At 35.1% G+C, this 15115-nt stretch overlaps 1 protein-coding gene and 2 pseudogenes across 1 annotated transcript; 2 read left to right on the forward strand and 1 right to left on the reverse strand.

The window, feature by feature from the left end:
* On the forward strand, positions 1 to 1136 carry LOC146703530 (interferon a3-like; annotated as a pseudogene).
* Positions 1137 to 3293: 2157 nt separating this feature from the next.
* LOC146703531 (interferon a3-like) lies at positions 3294 to 4297 on the reverse strand. Its single transcript, XM_085467259.1, has 5 exons — positions 4166 to 4297; positions 3978 to 4061; positions 3680 to 3829; positions 3503 to 3586; positions 3294 to 3392 (listed from the first exon to the last, which is right to left on the reverse strand). The coding sequence occupies exons 1-5, from the start codon at positions 4295 to 4297 to the stop codon at positions 3294 to 3296; spliced, it is 549 nt and encodes a 182-aa protein (XP_085323385.1).
* A 5193-nt stretch (positions 4298 to 9490) lies between these two features.
* Positions 9491 to 10366, forward strand: LOC146703532 (interferon a3-like; annotated as a pseudogene).
* Positions 10367 to 15115: the final 4749 nt, after the last annotated feature.

Consider the following 15115-nt stretch of genomic DNA (forward strand, 5'->3'; position numbering starts at 1 on the left):
ATGATGAGCAGGATTCTCTTTGCTTGCCTGTTTCTCGGTCTGGTCACTGCAGGCTCCTCGCTGAGCTGCAAATGGATGGATCAAAAAATTCAGACAGCACAACGAAGAAACTCTGAATCTACTTGATACCATGGTGAGTGCGCTCTTTTTAAGAAAACTGTAACAACATTTAGTGGTTTGAACTTGATGTTTGATTATTTTAACACACAAGCTGTGTGTTTCTGGTTGTTATACAGGTTTATAACTCCACCAACACCACTGAAGATGCTGAAGGGGAGGTCACTCTGGCTTTCCCTAATCATCTGTACCGCCAAGCGTCCAAAGCATCAGTAAGTTAATCTTAGCGTTTATTTATAAACTAATTATCTCTTAGTTCACAATGAGAGCACAGAACAATATCTCCTTATACATAAAACAGTCCAAATGGGCCACATGGCGCATATTTCTATGTGTTTTTCTTTAAACGTTAGCCCATAGTATCAATAATCTACAATGTTATGTAAATATTATATTGGTAATTTATGTGAGCCAAACAATATATTTCTGGCTACTGAATGTCTCTCTAATAGAGGAGGGAATTATGGTAATCTGTTCTTCTTCTTCCAGGCTGAGGATAAACTGGCTTTCACAGTTCAGATTCTGGAGGAGGTGGCTGCCCTGTTTGAGGAGGATCACAGCGCTGCATCATGGGAGGACAGCACAGTGAGGAACTTTCTCAATATTGTCAGCAAACAGGCTGAAGAGCTTCACTCCTGTGTAAGTTCACTTTCAGTTAGGTTTTTATTACATTCGAATATGATACTTTACATGACATGACATATTCTTAATTGTAATTTTGCTTGTAATTAAATTAGATTGGGAGCCACAGTCACAAGAAGAAGAACTCACAGCTGTATTTCAGGACAAAAATGTATTTCAAAAGACTTTCAGATGATGTCCTAAAGAAAAAGGTAGGTCTTTATTATTTTTTTAAAACCAATTCTTTAATTAAACACCTCTGGCATATTTTACTAATGTTAATGTTGTTGTGTCTGTAGGATCACAGCGCTGAAGCCTGGGAGGTGATCAGGAAGGAAACCAAAGCCCATCTAATGAGAGCAGAACAGCTGGCTTCATCTCTGCACACTGCCAACTAAAATCTGTCTGTTACATGAAAATGTATTCATTTATCTGCTTGCCTGTTACTTTTTGTATTTATTTATTTATCTATCTATTGACTTCTATTTATCGGTTGACTGCATCAGTATTTTCAGTGCTTACAAACTAAATCTAATATTTTCTATAACTTTTTTTGTCTTGACGTAATAAAAAGAACACTTATTGCAAATGGATATTGTCAATCTTTTGATTCATAGGAAACAAAATAAGAAACAGAAAAATAAGAAATTTAAACTTGTTTGTAATTATTACAAATAAGCGGTTTGGTCAGTTCAGTAAGGTTCAGTAAACAGGAGCATGAAAGCCTTACCTTTAGTCTGGAGCAGTTTATTTGTAGCTATAAATGCTTCACACTGGTTTAAGTCTTCTCTAACTGACTGATCTGTTTCTATTAACACTGATGGTCATTTTGCGTTGTTAGCCCCTCACACCTGTAGTGTTCAGATTTACCTCTTGGTTATATTTTAATGAATTTTATGATGATGATCAGTAGATAATGAAAGCTGACAATTATTTGTCTGTCATTTCTTTACAAAGTTAATCTTATGTTAAATCTCAGGTCTCTCTGTCTCTCTACACTTTGCCATTTTAAATGAAAGTTTATTGATTAATCCTTCTCTCCTGCCAGAGGTGTCACAGACCTTGCTTCAATGCCTCCCTTATGTAATAGGCTCATCCTTGTACAACATTCATCAATCCATCATGGAGCCTATGTCAGCTCTCATAAGGCTAAAGGAGGGACGTACTCTGAACAGGTCGCACAATGACACTCACAATACGACCAACTTTGAATCGCCTGTTGACTTAACCCATGTATACTTGTCTGTTCTGTGGGAAGATGCCACAAGAACAGAAAGAGCATCCAAACCCCACAACAATAAAGGACCCCTGTGACTACGGATTAAAACCTGTGACTGTGTCACTGCAGTCAACAAAACTAAACACATCACAGCACTGTTCTGTTTTATTTTAGTCTTCTGTTTAATTAGACATTTCAAATTTGTTCTTAAAGTTGTATCCTTCCCATTATGCCCTCGTTTAAATTGAACTATCGCGCTTTTCTTAGTTCTGCATTTATATATAAATTTACTATTGCAATGGTCGATGGCTTATTAAATATGTCCAAAGTTTCAGGTATTGTCAGAGTATGTACTTTGAAACAAACATGCATCTTAGGTTTTTCACCTGTCTTGGCTATATATGATGTCAGTGAGATGGGATATATTTAATATGGTCATTTCAGCAAGACAGATAGGAGATTTATGTAGAAGGCTGAGTATCCAATCAGAGGAAAGCTGGCTTCAAAAAGTGGAAAGGGCAAAAATGATTTGGTGCAAATAACATTTTCTTTTCTTCTTAAGAATCAAGAAATGTAAACAAAGCATAGTTTACTATACTCCAGGTCTACTGAGAACATAAACTCTGGTTCTTTAGAAAGACTCCAACAGCTGATATTTTTAAAATGAAACAAAACATTATAAGTAGTAGTAGTTATAATGACTTCTCCAAAAGATTCTTGGATTATACGTGCTTTGCTTTGAAACTTGCTTATCTTGTTTAATGATTTTTATTAATGTTTTCATTTGTAGTTTTCAGTAATCCATCACAGTGACACTGCACAATGTCAGCAGCATAGTGTATGAAGAAATTTGAATCAGGTTTTTTTTCGTCCCCTTTAGCTAAATGTTGTGATATCTTATGATATCAATCTTATGATAAAGTGAGAGGGAAAAAATAGACTAATCTGTTTTTGTAATTTTTATGTTATACGTGCAGATCTGTCTTTGTGAACGATCAAAGAGATTTTTCTTTGGCTCGGCAGGTTTCTGATATTTGATTCTACCTATTAAAAAGCATCATCTGTGAAAATGCAACATCTGTTTACTTCGTTTTGCAGGAAAAAAACATGTCCACTTTCTTTTTTAAATGGGAAATATTTATTGATTTCAACATATAAAATGATACAGAAAATGTTCTGTTTAATTTAAAGTAAATTCACAAATAAATAAAGACATGCTGTTTAACACTTAGAAATATTCACTTATACAAGCAATGTAAAAATCAGTAAATAAATTAGTAGATAAATAAGTTAAAAAATGACTAAATTAATAAATCCTTCCTGTAACAGACAGATTTTAGTTGGCAGTGTGCAGAGATGAAGCCAGCTGTTCTGCTCTCATTAGATGGGCTTTGGCTTCTTTCCTGATCACCTCCCAGGCTTCAGCACTGTGACCCTACAGAAATACCAATATTAATATTCTTATTGTTATTGAAACAAGTTATTATATCTATTTATCTTAAGGATGATCTAAACCCCAAATTAATGAGAATGATGTGATCTTACCATTTCCTTTAGGATATGATGTGAGAGTCTCTTAAAGTACATGCGCAGCTTTGTGGTTTTCTTCTTGTGACTGTGGCTCCCAATCTAATTTAATTACAAGCAAAACGACAATTAAGAATATGTCATGTCATATAAAGTATTTGAATGTAATAAAAACCTAACTGAAAGTGAACTTACACAGGAGTGAAGCTCTTCAGCCTGTTTGTTGACAATATTGAGAAAGTTCCTCACTGTGCTGTCCTCCCATGATGCAGCGCTGTGATCCTCCTCAAACAGGGCAGCCACCTCCTCCAGAATCTGAACTGTGAAAGCCAGTTTATCCTCAACCTAGCAGGAGAGTAATCAAATATAATTTACTCACAGGACTGTCTCTGAAAAGAAAATTACGTTTCTAAGTTAAAACTGAAGTTGGCTTACTTTAAAGAGTTGTCTGGGATATTACGGGATTAAATCAGAAAAACAGAGATTTACTTACTGATGATTTGGACACCTGGTGGTACAGGTGATTAGGGAAGGCCACGGTGACCTCCACTTCAGTGATGTTAGTGGAATTATTAGCCTGCATCACACACAGAAGCACATGGAGTGTTTCAGTAAACAGGCACTAAATTTACGCACATTTAAATTTTTTTTTAGCATAAATATTAAAAGACGTGCACTCACCATGGTATCAAGTAGATTCAGAGTCTCTTCGTTGTGCTGTTTGAATTTATGATCCATCCATCTGCAGCTCAACGAGGAGCCTGCAGTGACCAGACCGAGAAACAGGCAAGCAAAGAAAACCCTGCTGATCATTTTCCAAAAGGTATTAACTGCTCTTGTATGAAGCAAACTCAAATGTCTCCTGGTGTTCTGATGTAGACCAGTAACGCCGGATTTATAGCAGAAAAAACGGAAAAAGGAAAACACCTGTGGCTTTCATTACATCATGCAGGTAAGTGACACATTTCAGAATTTGTATTTATATTGTAATTTATACATTTCAAACATCCTAAACTATTAATAAAGATTCATTTACTTATAATTACTATTAATTTAGTTATAACGCCTACTGTTAAGAAATGCATTTTATTTATAATCACTGAAATGCTTTACCTTCTCTCTGTTTATATCGAGACCTAACATGTAACAAATCAAATTTTTAAACTTATTGTTGGATACTTGACTTACATATATTTAACACAAAATATATTAAGCATTTAAGCTCATTTATATTTTACTCTATTTATTTAATATTTACTCTGTTTATTTAATAATAAATTATTTCATTGACTTTTATGTAATGATTTTTTTCTCCAAGGAATTCTTTCCATACAGACACGATGTTTTCGGTAGTAATGCGGATTTTCTTCATTTTCGAATTATCTAATTAACTACCTAAACACGTAAAACTGTTAATTACGCAGTACGTGAAGCTGTAGATCTAATTGCACCATATCCACAGTGCCACAAAGTTCCTGTATAAAGAAACTGAAAGTGATTTCGTGACCCAGCGCCTGCGCTATGTCGCGCATTCTGAGTAATATTTAACCTTCTGGGAATTTAGAGTGAGAAGCAGGTAACCTGGAGAAGAGGATTCACCCTTACATTTTAATGTGGCAACCTGAGCAGATTTGAATCCTGATTTTTTTTTTTAAATCACTGTTTAAACTATGAAGGAATGCGACTTTTTTTTAGATTTTTATTCTTCCAAGCCAAAACCCTATACGTCATCACTGCTTGGTGTTGTAATTGACTGTATCTAATTTTACAGAAATAATCTTTTTAGCTTTGTATTGGCAGCTAATTTCCCAATAATACATGTGAGAGTTTAAACAATTCAAATTATGCCATCATGCATGAGTTGTGTTTGTCGTCATGCTTTTTTAAGGTATTTGGTTACCTGTGTTCCTGCTTGAAGCCATTATAATGATGTAAAATAATCTTTATCAATGTTTTTTTTTTTTTTAGCAAATTCTAAATATTTTTAGATCATTTTATTAAATCACTAGGAGACGTTCAGTTTACTTATATAAAGGCAATTTATACATTTTCAAAAATTCATAAACAGGATTTTCTTTGTTTGTCTGTTTCTCAGTCTCTTTACTGGGGCCTACATGAGCTCTCATAGAGCCACAGACAGGGTATAGGTAGCAAATCTATCACAGGGCAGACAACCATTAACACATGCATTCACAACTATAGCCAATAATTGGCAGTCAGCCTAAAGAATGCATTTCTTTGTGGAAGGAAACCTCAAGCATTGGAAGAACAGAAAAACCCAACACAGAAAGCCCCCAGCCTTTTTGCTGTGACTCAGTAACAATAACCACAACACCACCACGCTGCCCTTTTTAATTTGCTTCTCTTTTTTCATATTTAAATGCAAATTTCTGTCAGATAAAATCACTTCAATAAACCTGGATACAGAATGGTAGGTGTGTGGCAAGAAAAGCCCCCTGCTGCAGAGGGATGCAGGTTTAAAGACTTTCGTTTTGGAGCTTTTATAAACAGGTGCACACTTAAGTGCATCAAATGGACCTCGGAAAATTCTCCAAAAACAAGACACTGAAGTGTCTTGTATCGCCTTGCAAACTTTAAATACAAAAATGAAATTATACAAATGTCTCTTTTAAGTCAAACTGCCTCTTTCTGTCATCTGTCCTGATATAAAAACAATTTTTATGCCATTTTTACCATCTCCGATCCATCCTGGCTACCTGCAGCAAGTCACATCAAGATGCAGAATACTGTCAGCTTCAACACTGTCTGCATTTTTGATAAACCTGCATAGATTAGCTAAGCTGACAGAATTTAATCTTAACTTTAATTATTGTTGCCAGGCTGGAGTCACTTCCTTTTACCATTTGAGGGACTCACAGTCAAAAGTCTAAAATGCAGTTGCATGCACAAATAACAGTGGATGACCTTATTACATTATACAAACTAGAGGATTATATACAAAACAATAGAAAGACAACATTGGAGAGCAAAGTGCTTGGACGGAGTGCGAAGCAGTTCAGTGTTTAAATATTAAACATGTTAGTTTTACTGTAACGAACAGGTACAAGTGTAATCAAAATATTAAAGTTCTGATAAGATGATAAGCTTCGACTTTTAAGTTCATCAGCTTTTTCGGGTTTACAGTAGTTGGCATTAAGAGTAAAAATGTTGAAACTGAACTGCAAACGAGTATAAAAACTCCTATTTAAAGACCTTGAGTAAATCATTTATTACTTGTAGACTTGACTATGTATTGACATAGTATATTGGAATGAGCAACACTGATATCCCAAGACGCTTCTAGATGCTGGCAGCGTGTGTTTAGAATATAGAAAGAATATCATAAAAATATTTGCTCAGTATAAATTAAAAGAAAAATGAATATGTTGATCAGCATTAATAAATCAAAAATCAACATAGCAATAATACATACATACACAAACAATTTAATAAAAAATAATAATAACTATAGATATAAATAGAGAATCGAATAAATTAAAACAGCGTTCATGTCACAGACATGATAACAGACAGATTTTAGTTGGCACTGTGCAGAGATGAAACCAGCTTGTCTGCTCTTACTAGATGGCCTTTGGTTTCATTCCTGATCACCTCCAAGGTTTCAGCACTGTGACCCTACAGACACAACAATATGATCGTAGTTATTATTAACATATTCTGGAATACTTAATACCTAAATATTAATTCTAAGTAAACATAAATCATAAGGTCTAAAAAACTTGGAAAGAAAAGCGTCTGGACTTCTTTAAGTTGCTTGAAGACGTTTCACCTCTCATCCAAGAAGCTTCTTCAGTTCTAGGGTCAATTGGTGGAGAGTCCCAGATTTAAACCCTGTGGGAGTTTACCCCCCAAAAGGGAAAAAAGGACCCCCTAATGATCCACTACCTAATCACATGAGCCAAGGTGTGAAAACGGGTGTAGGTCACAATCAGCCAAGGTTTCAGGGGAGCTCATTGTAAAACCTAGCCCCACCCTATCATGTGATTTACTGAGGTCAAATGGCCCAGGATGTGAGTGAGCTTTAAGGCGTCTGGGAAGGGATCTCAAAACTGGATTATAGATGGCAGACAGTTGGTGTCGTAAACCACCGCCTCTGTTCAAAGATGGTCACTCACAGTGGACATAGATGCCCTCTTTTACTCCTCTTTCAAACCATCTACATTCCAAAATGTGAACATTGGCAACCTCCACTGGACAAAGGTCTAAAGGACAAAGGTCACTCTTTCGAGGATGCCAGTGTTCACATATAACTGAAGCAGGTGCACGGCCAGAATTTTTTTTTTTTTTTTTAGAGGTGGCCATATGGGGGCCACGAAAAATATATGAGTGGTACACCAAAAACAGAACAGCGTAGGGGCATAGCAGAGGGGAGGGGGTGACGACGGGAAATTGTGAGAGACATACAAAGTGACACAATATGGTTGATAAAAAATGCATATCAAAGAATAAACAAGTTAATGTTTCTACTTATTGTCAAGTGTCGTCCTGTCTTGTGCTCACGTTTATTAAAATTATTACCGACATAGCTACATAGGACAGTCTTACCAAGGGAACCAGCCATGGAATTTTTGAAATTTTTGGCTACTTGATTTAATTCTATCTAAGGCAGGATATTTGTGCTATTGCCCATTTATATATTTACTTAATTTCTTTCATACTAATTTCTGTGATTGTCAGTGATGGTCTTGTTTTCCCAGGAATTCTCTGCGTACAAGCAACGTTTTCGATCTGCACACTGACCAACGCGGTATTTTTCTACTGTCCAAATGAGCGATTTAATTACTTAAACGGAAAATCACCCAATACGTAAAGCTGCAGGTCTAATTGCACAGTAGGTATCTGTTGTGCCAGAAATGGGAAGTTCAAACATAAAGAAACTGAAAGTTAGTGAATGTGCGCGTGCACTGTTGCTATCATTCTTAAGAATCGACCTTTGATATTTCACCTTCTGAGGATTTAGAGTGATGAGTAGGTAACCTAGGAGTTCACCTTTACATTATAATGGGAAAATCTGAGCAGATTTTAACCCTGAAATGGAAACAAAACTTGCGCATTGTTCAAAGTTTACATTATAAAGGAATGCGTCTTTGTTTAGAGTCTTATTCTTCGTCTTCCAAGAAAAAAACCTATATGTGTGCATTGCTTGGTGTTTGTAATTTAGCACTCATTTAAGGTATCTAATTTGTCAGAAATTATCTTCTGAGCTTTGTGCTGGAAACTCAGCCCAGTAATACACGTTTTCAATATCGAACATCAAATAACTCAAATTACACCATCAGTTGTGAGTTTTAATTGTGATTTTTTTTTTTTTTTTTTTAGGTATTCAGTTACACATGTCAATTGCCTGTAACCATTATAATGATGGCAATTAATCCTCAGTGTTTAAATTTTTGTTTGTCCTAACATTTGGGATATTTTATTTCCTTATGATACAAATTAAAATCCGTAATGTTCTCTGCATAGTGAAAGCCGTCATTCACCTTCGGGATTCACACAGCAGGTTATTTTGATTTGATTTGATTTTTATTGATTAGCATTCAAATATCTCAGTGAAAACAGAACAAAGATCTACCACAAAGCAAGAAAGCATGAGACAAGGCTAATCAAAAGGTATTGGCTGAAGCATTTGCTTATTACGCCAACCCTTTTCACAAAATATCTTTTTGCATGCAGCTCGAAGCAAATAATAAAACAAAGCAAAAACCAACCAACCAACCAAACAAACAACCAAACAAACAAACAAACAAACAAACAAACAAACAAACAAACAAACAAACAAACAAACAAACAAAAAACTTTCCACCTTAGATAAGTAACTACATCAAAGCAAAAGAATCAAGAGGGGTTTTTTTGGGGGGGGGGGGGGGGGGGGGGGGTTGGAAAAAAATGGAAATGGAAAGCTATAAACGCGGCATTTCAGGTATTCTCCATCAGAACAAGAGGAAGCTCTTGCTTCATGCAAAAGCAATTAATACCTTTTGAAAAAATGATGATGTGGATATTTCCTTTGCTTGCCTGTTTCTCGCTTTGTTCACTGCAGGCTCCTCGTTGAGCTGCAAATGGATGGATCATAAATTCAGACAGCACAACGAAGAGACTTGATACCATGGTGAGTGCACATCTTTTAATATTCAGTCTAAATATTTAAAAGTGTACTGACTGTAATTTAGTTATTTAAACGTAGTGCCTGTTAACTCAAACATGATATGTCTCTGTATGTGATGCAGGCTAATAACTACACTAACACCACTGAAGTGGAGGTCACTGGTCTTCCCTAACCACCTGTACCGCCAGGTGTCCATATCATCAGTAAGTGAACCTCAGCTTTGACTTAATTAATTAATCAACGTATTTATTTATTTTCAGAGACAGTCATGTGAATACATAATCTGTGATTGCTCTCCTTCCAGGCTGAGGATAAACTGGCTTTCACAGTTCAGGTTCTGGAGGAGGTGGCTGCCCTGTTTGAGGAGGATAACAGCTCTGCATCATGGGAGGACAGCACAGTGAGGAACTTTCTCAATATTGTCAACAAACAGGCCGAAGAGCTTCACTCCTGTTTAAGTTCACTTTCAGTAACACCACTACTGAGATAACTGAGATCAATTATACTGCTTACATGGCTAAAACATATATTTAAATGACCATTTTTCCTTATTTAGATTGGGAGCCACAGTCACAAGAAGAAGAACTCACAGCTGTATTTCAAAAGACTTTCAGATGATGTCCTAAAGAAGAAGGTACGTCTTTAATGTTTTGACCAATTCTTTAATTAAACACCTCTGGCATGTTTTAATAGTGATAATGTTGTTGTGTCTGTAGGGTCACAGTGCAGAACCATGGGAGGTGATCAGGAGGTGATCATTAGCCCATCTATTAAGAGCAGAACCGCTGGCTTCATCTCTGCACACTGCCAACTAAAATCTCTGTCACATAAAGAATGTAAAATTTATTGCCTTTATTTATTTATTTATTTATCCATTGATTTTATGTATTAGTTGATTGGATTTGTATCTATTTTCAAATATGACCAACTGAAACTAACATTTTCTATAAATGTTTTGTCTGGAATTCAATAAAAAATAACTCTTATTTCCAATTAAATGTTTTCATTATTTTGATTCCTGGAAAACAAAATAACACAAAAGAATTAAAAATGTGTTTTTAATTTATATAGGTAAGTGTCCTTTGTAAGGAAGAGAGGAACCTGAGAGTCTTACTTCTAGTCTAGAGCAGTTTCTTTGTAGCTTCACACTGGTTTCAGTCTTCTCTGACTGACTGATCCTTTTCTATTGGCACTGATGGTTATTTTGCTTTGTTAGCCCCTCACACCTGTTGTGTACCTCAATTTCAAGAGGTTCACTATATACTCTACCTTTTGGGTATATTTTTAATTAATTTTATGGTGATGATGATGATAATAAAATGAAACCTAACCCATGCATTCCTTTACTGTAAGATGAAATCACAAGCATGGGAAGAACACCAAACCTTACTCAGAAGGACCATAGCTGGCCAGTGGATTCAAATTGGCCATCATTGTTGTGAGTCAACACATCTGCTTTGGATTTTGTTGGTCCAGTCAATAGGCATTATGAATAACTACAGAACCATGCTGCCCTTTTCCCCCCCTTTAAATTAGAATTCAAATTCAAGGTTCAAATCAAATCTGTTCTTCTTATTGTTTTCAAAAGTTGTCTTTTTTTGTTTTGTTTTATGGAATTATTGCTATTGGTTGCTGGAAAGCAAGTGTAAAAAAGAAAAGCCTTGAACTACTTGCAATATGAGAAAATGTGGCTCAATCACTTACAATTCATTGCTAATGACCTTTCCAAAAACATCTTGGAGTGAGGTTTTCCAGTTAAGCAGACAATATTCACAGCCACATCTTTAGCATAAAGGCATTTCTAAAGGCCCAAGTGTACTGTTGCTGCTGTCCTTGCAAACATCACAGAAGGAAGTCATGAAAGGCTCATTATTCCGCATTTCTATTAAGAAGCTACACCGAATGTCTGATGGAGTTTGCTACTACTAAAGTTGGTTCTTGAAGTTACTTCATTCATGCAATTATTCACTTTTTCAATCCCATTTGTCACTGAATTATTAGATTTTCAACCAGACATAATTCAATATAAGGTTACACAATATATATCAGAAAAACAACAACATAAAAATGTATTTTTTTTCATGTAAAAAAGTCAAAGTTATGGTTAATATTTAATAAGCCTTCAATTTATGAAAGCGATGACAAACAGCTTGAAATATCTAAACTATTGCATTTCAACAGTTTGTCTGCATGATTGCAGAGGATCTTCAAAGGCATTAAACCTTCAACATAAATAAAAAAAATTTGGTTAAATGTTGCACAGCATTCATAAAATCTGTATTAAAATAGCTGTGGCTGGGTGTGGTTTGTGGCGCGGCTGCAGGGGAGGCTGACACACATTGGAGCTCATCACGCCTGCCCCGGAAAAAACGTGCTGGCACCTGAGGTTGTTGTGGTGTGTGTGGGGTTGTAGCTGAAAAGTTGCAACTGAGTGTCGTAATAACCAGCAACCAAATAAAACTGTTAAAAGAGTGAACTGTGTAGTCGGGTCCGGGTCCAACTATTTTTGTAGTTTCTGTATTAAAAGAGCAGATCTGTCTTGGTGAATGATCAAATAGATATTTCTACACTAAACACTCACCATGTTTTAGACATTTTTTTCTACTCATTATAAATAACGGCAACACCTTTTTGCTTCCTTTTGCAGCAATCTTCCCAAATCTTCCCATTAAAATGTGAAGGAGAATCCCCTTCTTTGGCTTACCTACTTCTAAAACTACATCCTAGAGAGGCAAATATCACTGATCGATTCCTATGAATGATCGTGACAGTGCAGTTACTCAGTCACTAACTCACTTTCAGTTTCTTCATACAGAAACTTCCTGTTTATGGCTCTATGGATACTATGCTTTTAGACCTCCAGGTTTTTCTATTACATAGTTCTCTATTTTACACGCCTGGTAATTAAGTTGGTGATTTGAACAATAGGAAAATACCACATTGCTAATTGTACATATCAAATCACCTGTACCCCCACAGAGTATGGAAAGAATTCCTATAAAGCCATGCCAAAAAAATAATAATACTGAAATAAATGAAATTTAATAATAAATATATAAATGCCCAATACTACAAATGTTCTGTAATATTAAATCAAGCAGTCAATAATTGTTTTTGATTTGATTGTTTTAATTTGTTTGATGTAAAGTCACCATATAAACACGTTATTTCTTTTATCAAGCTAACACATATACAGCCTATGATAAACAAAATAGTCAGTTATGAGTTGTATTTTTTGTCATGCTTTTTTTTGGTCTTTTCTAGATCTTCAGGTACATATGTTTCTTTTTTATCATTCTGATATTTTACCATGTTCTCCGTTCTTTTGTGTAATTATAGATTTAAAGCCAACATTTAACAATCTGCTCCATCAGAACACCAGGACACCTGAGGGTTTGCTTCATACAAAAGCAGTTTATAGCTTCTGAAAAAGCGATCAGCAGGATTCTCTTTGCTTGCCTGTTTCTCGCTCTGTCCACTGAAGGCTGCTCGCTAAGCTGCAGATGGATGGATCATAAATTCAGACAGAACAATGAAGAAACTCTAATTCTACTTGATACCATGGTGACTGTTTTACTATTGTTGTGCTTTACGTTTCAGTTTTGCTAAAGACTTTTTCAAAAGCCTCTTGGAGTTGTTGTCAGAACAGACTTGTGTGAACCATGCTATGATCATGTCTTTTACTGCTCTATAGAAAAACAAAAAGCTGGAAACGGCCGCAAAGTTGCTGAAACATCACAGTGGGAAATCATGAAAGAAGTTAAAAGCAACCAAAGGGCAAACAGAAAGAAAAGGTTCTATTGATTAAAAGGTCAAAGCAGGTCAAAATTTTCCCCTTTTTGTGCAGCTTTGATAAGAGCCTACAGAAAATGTCTGATGGCATTTACTGGTTCTTGAAGTCACTTGGTTCTCAAGTTTTTTTTTCACGTTTTCCAGCATGTTTGCTGTTGGATTATTACAGTCTTGACCAGACATAATTTAATGAATAATTATAATAAATAAAAAATTACACACAACGTACTTTAGAAACAAAAAAACAAAGAAGAACCAAAGTTTAATATTTAATAACCCTTCAGAAAGCTTAAATATTAAGTATTAAATAATTATATCAACTGTTAAGTTTAATACATATTTATAATTATGTATATCTGTTAGCCCACACAGAGGAAAAAAAGAATCACTTATCCAAGCAGCTTGTAAATGAAAAAAAAGAAGAATATATTACAAAATTATAAGCTAAATGAAAAAATCCTTCTTGTAAGAATTAGAATAATGTAGATTTTTTTTCTTCAGATCATCATCTGCGAGTTTCTTGAAATGCATTTCTTTCTTCAAACACAGCTGTGTTATTATTCTCTGGCTCTCTTCCTCACCATGCCTTTTATTTTGTAATTTTGTAAAGTCTCAAGGGATGTTAATCTTCCCATGTTGCCACAAGTTTCACATATTCTAGGTAAAAGAAGGTGAAATATCACTGGCCGGTTCCTTTGAATGAATGCTGAATGGCAACAGTTGCAGAACCACAAAGCCACTTTTTATCGCTTCCTTTTTATGTCTCGTGTGGATACTGTGCAGTTTCATTTATTTATGAAGTATTAGTTTTCCACACAAGCAACTGAGTAATCATAAAAAAAATCACATAGGTCAGCGTACAGTAAAGGGTTGTGCCCTAGTGGAAAAGTACCCAGGAATAAGAAAACAATTAACCAAACCAAACCATTAACAATCTGTGGAAATAATTCATGTGTAAATGCACAATACCCAAATTCAGCAGCTAACAAATCATTTTAATTGTATAATAGTCTAAATGTAATAAAGTTGGAATGATATTGTTGTAACACATTATATTTTTTTTATACCAAAACACAAGCTATTCCAGTGATAAAATCTGAAACTTTGAATTTATAATAAAAAGCTACTAAAGCTACTCAATGCCATCTAATAAGTTGGATTTTTGTTTAGTTTAAATATTTCAATATTGTGTTTGATGCTTTAAACACTTGATGAGTTTAATGCAGGATAACTGAACCAACACCACTGAAGTGGAGGAAAATATACCCTTCCCCAATCATCTGTACCGTCAGGCGTCCCCAGCTTTTACTTCTAAACCTACTTCTCTTCTTCTTCTTCTTCTTCTTCTTCTTCTTCTTCTTCTTCTTTTAAACAAAATCACTGGATGTAATAAATACATTGACCTTTCCTTTTAAAAATTTCCTGAGCAGTGGTGTAAAAGTATCTGTTAGGTAGTCTGTGATTGTTCTTCCAGGTTGCAGGATTAACTGGATTTCGAATGCAATTCTCGAACTCACAAACTAATTTCTCATCATTGCTTAGCACACAAACTGACACAGGTTAACGTGACCACACAAGCAGAAGTTTAGATCGACTTTATTTTAAATCAGTATATAATAAAAGGAATAAAAAATGAGTTAATTAAAGAAACTAAAAATGACGCTTTAAGTAATATAGGATCATAATGTAGTGGAAACGGTAAATAGACCTAA

The sequence above is a fragment of the Copadichromis virginalis genome, linkage group LG8, assembly GCF_057382275.1.
Source record: "Copadichromis virginalis isolate Kocher_CV1m ecotype Utaka linkage group LG8, C_Virginalis_male_GT1.1, whole genome shotgun sequence".
In the NCBI taxonomy this organism is placed as follows: Eukaryota; Metazoa; Chordata; class Actinopteri; order Cichliformes; family Cichlidae; genus Copadichromis; species Copadichromis virginalis.